General features: G+C 39.3%; 1 protein-coding gene across 1 annotated transcript; it reads left to right on the top strand.

Moving 5' to 3' along the window:
• The first annotated feature begins 4690 nt into the window (after positions 1-4690).
• Positions 4691-7507, top strand: LOC143637263 (receptor-like protein EIX2). Its single transcript, XM_077104697.1, has one exon. The coding sequence runs from the start codon at positions 4691-4693 to the stop codon at positions 7505-7507; it is 2817 nt and encodes a 938-aa protein (XP_076960812.1).
• Positions 7508-8329: the final 822 nt, after the last annotated feature.

The raw sequence follows: 8329 nt of genomic DNA, 5'->3' as shown, positions 1-8329 counted from the left end.
TTGGTCCCGCGTATGTTTCTTCTGCTGACTGAACTGCTGAGAAAATTTTTTCACCAAATCGTCCCAGCTAGAAATTTCACCATCAGGTAACTTTTCAAACCACTCTCTTGCTGCCCCTGTTAGTGTCAATGCAAACATGTGACACCAATAGGGAAGCGTCCAACCACTAACACCACCAACTGCCACAAAGTTCTTGAGATGATCGCTTGGATCAGTCATACCATTGTATTTACCTACCGATGTAGGTATTTTAGAATTAACAGGAAAGGGTGCTGTGGCAATGCTCGCTATAAATTTTGATTTTTCGGCGAAAGCCGCGGGGCGGTATGGTTTGGTAAAGTCTCGTTCAGCATTGCTATGGTACTCGGTGTGGCGAACTATGTCATGCGGACGATTGTTTCTCGCCTGTGAGCTTATCCTACTATCCCCGGTATACATACTGTAACCTCCCGGGTGATAAGATGAATCATAACTATCAAACTCGTCCAAATAGGATGGTATCCGCATGTCTATGCAAGGACGAGGGCGTAGCCTCAGTAATTCGCCAAATTCTGGCTCCGCCTGTTGGCTGTAACGAATCTGACTTCCTCTCATTATTGGTGGAGGAGAAGGAGATCTCCTAGGAGATTCCTCATAATCCAAAGTGCGAGCGTAAAGTCGTTCGTTACGCTTTCTACGCTCGTATTCAGCCACCAAATGATAATTCATGGGTAGAGCCGAAGAATACTATACAAGTTAGCAATAACATTGATTAAATGAAGTAAAGGCTCCGGTGTATAGAGAAGACCTCAGCGTTTAAGAAGTAACCATATAAACGATGGAATCCACTATTTCTTTATCATTACTTTGATTTTTTAATACCTTGTATAGTATAATTTCGTATTTCGAGGTGAAATGCCTAGAAAAAATAAAAAATTGTGGTTTGGGAGGTTATAGTAGCCAAAACCATTGGAATTCTTAGTTTATACATTGGAAAAATCAGTTTTGTTATTAATATACTAGGAAAGGGGCAAAAGAATAACTGAAAGAAAGGAAATCTAGGAAATCTATTAGTTATTCGTTAAATTTTCATTTATTCAATGAACACAATTAGACGGGGATATATCTCCGGCAATAATGCCCTCTTGTTTTATCAAGAGGGAAGCTATTGCTCCTTTTTTAGTTCAAAAACTCCTATACAATCAGACCAAAGTCTTATCCATTTGTAGATAGAGCTTCAATAGCAGTTAAGTCTAGAGGGAAATTATGAGCATTACGTTCATGCATAACTTCCAACCAAGGTTAGCACGGTTAATGATATCAGCCCAAGTGTTAATTACACGGCCTTGACTATCAACTACCGATTGGTTGAAATTGAAACCATTTAGGTTGAAAGCCATAGTACTGATACCTAAAGCAGTGAACCAGATACCTACTACAGGCCAAGCAGCTAGGAAGAAATGTAAAGAACGAGAGTTGTTGAAACTAGCATATTGGAAGATCAATCGGCCAAAATAACCATGAGCGGCTACGATATTATAAGTTTCTTCTTCTTGATCGAATCTGTAACCTTCATTAGCAGATTCATTTTCGGTGGTTTCCCTGATCAAACTAGAGGTTACCAAAGAACCATGCATAGCACTAAATAGGGAGCCGCCGAATACACCAGCTACGCCTAGCATGTGAAATGGGTGCATAAGGATATTGTGCTCAGCCTGGAATACAATCATGAAGTTGAAAGTACCAGAAATTCCTAGAGGCATACCATCAGAAAAGCTTCCTTGACCAATTGGGTAGATCAAGAAAACAGCAGTCGCAGCTGCAACAGGAGCTGAATATGCAACAGCAATCCAAGGTCGCATACCCAGACGGAAACTAAGCTCCCACTCACGACCCATGTAACAAGCTACAGCAAGTAAGAAGTGTAGAACGATTTTTGTTGTTGCATGCGGAGCCACTCTTCAGGAGTTAATGCTCCTCTGGATCTAGAATTACGTTGGTGAGATCTCGCGATGTCAGAATCGCCTGAATCATTTTCCAGATCCAATTCTGGTCGTTTCCGGCGAGTCTCATCCGTAATTCGATTTTGACCCAAATTAGAACCTTCCGGTGCCAAGGCACGTCCCATGTTTGTGGGAGTGGGATCGGTTGATGCTGTAACATTTTCTAGGGAAAAACCCCCAGGTGTTACCTCAGTGATTCGTGACCCCGGAGCAGTGATACGTTCAAGAGCACGACCACCCGGAGTCGTGATACGTGCAAAAACACTAAGACCCGGAGGTGCTTCTGTTTTAGTTACACGTGAATCGGGTGCAGGGGTTCCCGTCGGCCCTTCAGGAAGTTTACTCATATCAAACGAACCAAAAACCGACAGAGACAAAATTATGCAGTTCTAACACCAACACGGATGGCGTCAATGAATAAACACGGATCCGATCCCCAGGTATGGGTCCTGGATCTAATGAGTCCACAAAGTAAGATACGATAATTACTACCAATGATATGAGTGTGACTTCCCAAAGTCCAATAACCGGAACCTGCAAAACAGACACCGTGAGTCTCGTTACAGGAAGGACAAGAGGGGGGGTCTTCCTGTAACCACCCTTCGGCGTGAGAATCAGTAACGTTCGTAAATGGAGAAAGTACTGAAGTAAACAGACTAAGTGTAGTCAGAATGCAAGTGAGTGAATGAATACCTCATACCGTTTGACAACGTATTTATAGTCGAATGATGTAGGAAGGTGATCTGGCCAGCAGTCCTCTTCCAGAAGATCTTTGATAACTTGTCTAAAAACTATTAAATTATTTATAAAATGTATTATATACAACCTTCAAATTTGTTTCTTATTGAAAAATTTTAAGTGAAATATAAATAAATAACGCTCGAAATCGCTCGATGTTCGATCGAAAAATGCTCGATTTGAATCTGGCTCGTTTCGGTTTTCGCTCGGTTCGAATTTCAGCCGTTCGGTTCGGTTCGGTTGTAAACGAGCCAAGCAACGAGCAAGCATTCGCTCGGTTCGGCTCGGCTCGTGAACAACCATAAGCTAGGCCGGCTCGGCTCGACACAGGCTAGCGGCCACACCGGTCTTTTTTCTTCTTTGTGAAGTTTCCGTTGGGCCTTCTTAGCGGGCCGGCCTAGCTTGTGTCTACATGGCCCACCTTGTAAACGAACACAAACAATGGCATGTTCGTGTTCGTTCGTTTAAGTTTAAATGAACACAAACATGAACAGTTACTCGGACAAATATATGTTCTCATGTTCATTCGTTTATTAAATGAACTAACACAAACTAACTTCCCGCCGAACGGCTCACGAATAGTTCACTGAATGTCCAGTTCGTTTACAAGCGTAGAAGCCTCGAAACTTTGTTTCTCTATAAAATAGAGTATAGAATGAATGAAAACAACTAAAAACTCTCCTGATTGTAATCTCTATAATTAATAAAATTTTGATAAACGGAATAGTGAATCTATGTATTTAGAGAGTTACTATTCATCATCTATATAATTTTGTAAGTGTATAAAATCAAGAAAAAATAATAAAATAAGTGTTTGTGAGTAAGATAAAGATAAAAAGGAATAGGATGTGTGATATTTTTAAAAAACAAATGAAGTTTAAAGAAAGTTAATTTTTTAATTTGAATTATATAGATAGAGATAAAACTCGGATAAAATGCTCAAAATCAAAGTTTATATATATATATAAGAATTAAATTAATGTGACCACCAACTCCTGAAAGACTTTGACTGATGACTCAAAGTCTAAACTGATCAAGTCTTTGGATGCTCTTATAATTTAGAAAAATCATGTATCACTATTTATTATTTATTATTATTTATACTTGAAGAAACACGGATCCGTTCCCCACTAATGAGTCCTAGATCCGATGAGTCCACAGAGTAGGATACGGTTAACTGCCAATATGATATGAACACAATTGCCCAAAGTCCAATGACGTGAATCTGCAAAACAGACACCGTGAGCTCGTTACGGGAAGGACAAGAGGGGGGGGGGTCTTCCCATAACCACCCTCTGGCGTGAGAATAAGTACCGTTCTGACGAGAGTAAAGTACTTAAGTAAATTAAAAGAGTATCGTGGGAGTGAATGCCTACCTCATGATGATTGAGAGGGTATTTATAGCCGAAGGGTGTAGGGAAGTGATTGGGCCATCTGTCCCTTTAGAAGATGCCTCATAACCGTATGGACGCGTGTCCTTATATGATAGGTTTAGCTTATACGTTGCATGTGCATGTATAACAACCTGGACACGTGTCACTCTATTATTGGTTAACGGGGTAATATTGGCCATGTGCACGGTTATAACGACCTTGCCAGGTGTCATTAGTTGATTGGCCCAATGGTCACTTATTGCTCAAGAAAGCATCTTTGATAGATCTTCTAGAAGGTAATTAGTTGATAACAGCTGTCCCGGGGCATTGCCTCGTGGTCATTTACGTGGAAGGGTATTCCTTCTTGCGGATGACTTTTGAGGGTGCCAGGATGCTTCCGAATGTGTTATGAGGGTGTTTCTTCCTTAGATGATTTATGCGGATGATTCGTATGTCCCGCGAGTGCCTTATGAGGGACTTCTGATTGACCCGCGGGTATTCCTTAAGGGTATTTGAGTCTTTTTGGTACCAAACCTCTATAATACTTTTTTGCAATACAAAAAGGGTTTTATGATACGCTAGAATACATCCTCCAAAATGGAAACCAGTTTTCTTGTCATTTTATTTTTAACAATCCTCATCTTCCAAAGATTTGGCACAAGCAGTAACACCATGATTATGGCTTCTTCAAATGTTACATGTATCGAAATGGAGAGGCGGTCCCTTCTTGTATTCAAACAAAGCCTCAAAGACAGATTTAATCTTTTATCAACATGGAGCGGAGTAGAATGTTGCGAATGGCGTGGAGTTAGATGTGACAGTCGAAATGGTCATGTTGTCAAACTTGACCTTCGATCTAGAGTGTCTTTGGAAACGATTATGCAAAATCGCATGTTGCTCGAGGGCGAGTTGAGTCCTTCGTTACAGAATCTGAAGCATTTGCGTTACTTGGATTTGAGCATGAATGGTTTCTCTGGAAACATTCCGGAATTCCTAGGATCGTTCAAACGCTTGGAATACCTTAACTTGTCACGCTCAGGTTTTGACGGTGTAGTTCCACATCATCTTGGAAACCTCTCAAGGGTACAATATCTTGATCTCAGGAATAGTTTTGACCTAGATACAACCTGTCAAGATCATACGAGTGGCACCCGTACTATTAAATTTGCAGAAATGTCCATCATGGATGATTTAAGATGGGTGTTTTCGTTATCATCATTAAGACACTTGGATCTATCAGGTATAACCATTGGTAAGAATGTTGATTGGTTTCATCCAATTAACATGCTCACTTCTTTGCTTACATTAAACCTAGCATATACTAATATCGATATCCCTTCCATTAAAGTCATCAATTTTACGCCTCTTAATTCACTAGACCTTTCAATAAATGGCATTAGTCCCACCATTCCGATTTGGTTATCGAACCTTACAAGCCTCGTGCATCTTAACCTTTACTTTAACGACTTCCATGATAAAATTCCTGACTTCCTTGGAACTTTCAACGCTATTGCTTCCATCGACCTCTCGTCCAATTCCTTTGATACTTCGATGCCAGATATGTTGTCTAATTTGAGCAGCCTCATTCATTTGCGCCTTTCAAGAAACATGTTTTCTGGTCCTATTCCCGAAAACCTTGGACTACTCTTGAGAATAGAAGACTTGTATCTGAATAATAACCAACTGAGTGGGAACATTCCCATGAGTCTTGGGCAACTTTCAAAGCTAAAGAATCTAGATCTCTCCCATAATTCATTGGTTGGGGTTCTTTCGGAAACTCACTTCACCAAGCTAAATAATTTGAATTATCTGACATTGTCGTCGAATCCACTAGCGTTGAATTTCAACTCTCGATGGATCCCTCCCTTCCAACTTCAAATGCTTTTGGCAAGTTCTTGCAACATCGGACCCCACTTCCCGAACTGGCTTCAAGCACAAACAAATCTTCAAACGTTGGATCTTTCTAATTCGAGTATTAGAGATACAATACAAGAGTGGTTTGAGACCATCTTGTTTCGTATTCTTGAATTGGATCTGTCTAATAACCAAATTAGTGGCAAACTGCCACGATTTCTTGGCGGTAGTAGTAACAAGATCCTGAAGATGAACTCAAACAAGTTTGAGGGATCACTAGCTACATTTCCATCAAATGTGAAATATTTGGATCTTTCAGATAACCTACTCTCGGGATATGTTCCTCAAACAAACGGAACCATGAACCCAAGTATAGAAGTTATTTATCTCTCCAAAAACCGTTTCACGGGAAGTGTTCCGGTATGCTTTTGTAAGGTTCCTAGCATCCAGATTTTAGATTTGTCACAAAATAAGTTTTCTGGAAGGCTTCCTGGATGCTTAGGGAACTTGATTAATTTGACTGTGATAGTTCTTAAAAATAACAACATAAGTGGTGTTGTCCCAAGTTCAATGGGTTCTCTAAAAAATCTATGCTCGCTGCACTTTCGAAACAACAGATTTGAGGGGGATATTCCAGCGTCCTTACAAAACTTGACAAATTTGGTCACTATGGATTTAGGGAACAATTTGTTCACTAGTATTATCCCTTCTTGGATTGGTGAAGAGCTATGTTACCTTCAAATTTTGAATCTCGAGTCAAATAAGTTTACAGAGAATATTCCGCTACAGATCTGTCAACTCAACTATCTACAATATTTAAACTTGGCACATAATAACATAACCGGGACAATCCCTCGTTGCTTTGGATATTTAAGTGGCATGATGACGACGACTTTATGGGTAAGTTCTACAGAGTATTATAGAACTTCTTACGAAGAAAATATTTTGGCATTTATAAAGGGAATGCAGTTGTTGTACACCAAGACAATAAAGTTTCTTGCATCCATAGACCTCTCAAAAAACAATATTGTTGGAGAAATTCCCGATTCGCTAACGAATCTTGTGGGGTTAAGGAATTTGAATCTTTCCGGAAACCTTCTAGAAGGACGGATTCCAATGATGATTGGAGATCTAAAGCAATTGGAATCTTTAGATTTGTCAATGAACAAGTTGTCCGGTTGGATTCCTCAAAGTTTAACTAGCTTGAACTTCCTTGGCTACTTGAACCTGTCTTTCAATAACTTATCTGGCCCAATTCCAGCTGGAACTCAGATACAAACTCTAGATGATCTGTCTTTTTATCGAGGAAACAATGGTCTATGTGGGCCGCCAATTTTAAGGAGTTGCAATGCAAATGAGGTGTTACACAATCATGTTGATGAGGATGTAAGTGAAGATGATACCGTAGACGTGTGGTTCTATGCTGGCATGAGGCCAAGGTTTGTTGTTGGATTCATGGTACTACTTGGGACTCTCGAAAATGTTTACGGTTGGTTAATGGTATCACTTCTACTCAATCTTGCTAGCTTAAGGAGGAATGTATCGAATGAGGCACCATGAAATGTGTAGAATTTTTTAAAATATAGGAGGCAGTGTCAATTTGTTTGTGAGGTAAACATCAATTTCACAACGTTGTAATTTTGCTGGCAATGAGCCAAAACTATAGCACCAGCCCGACCAACCTGTTTTGACATGAACTGAAAATTTTACCTATTTCAACCCATTCACTCAACCCACTAATTCGCCAATTTTCCCATGACAATCCCCATCAAACATTTCGCAAGCGAAGAGCGAGCAAACTTGTTTAAACTTTTGAATATCAAAAAGGTCACTCAACCAGATATAAAATAGGCGTTCAATGTTTGAGGTGCAGCAAGCCAATAAATCTCCACAAAGATTATTTGGAAAATGAAACAGCATACCAACTAGCTGCTCATTACTATATTAAATCTCCTTATAAAAACTATATTATTATAATAACTTTACAAAGTATTATAGGTTTGGCAGTTTCCATCTTTGATTTTAACCAAGTTAATCGATTAACCCAGATATAAAAATAGGAATGTAAATACTATTTACATAAAATCATAAATACTCGCATAAATACTATTATATATATAGTTAGTTAATATTTGAAGTTTTATTTATTATTATGCATAATTAAACATAATTTATAACAAAAAATATTAACCAGACTTGTAAAAGTACTCACCGAGCTTAAACTTTAGACATAAGGCTTTAAACAAGCCAAACTCAAGCTTGGTTGGGCTTGGGACCGGCACATTTACACCCCTACATGTATCTAGAATAGAGAAACCATGCAGGTGGTCCAACCGTCTACAACTTGCAAACATAAAAAGATCACAATTCAAACTACCAACA

This window comes from Bidens hawaiensis, unplaced genomic scaffold, assembly GCF_021521415.1.
Source record: "Bidens hawaiensis isolate Kalapana, Puna unplaced genomic scaffold, B.hawaiensis_p1.1 tig00000636_1, whole genome shotgun sequence".
Classification (NCBI taxonomy): Eukaryota; Viridiplantae; Streptophyta; class Magnoliopsida; order Asterales; family Asteraceae; genus Bidens; species Bidens hawaiensis.
Note: the sequence above shows the minus strand (reverse complement) of the source record. Positions and strands in the feature narration are given on the sequence as shown.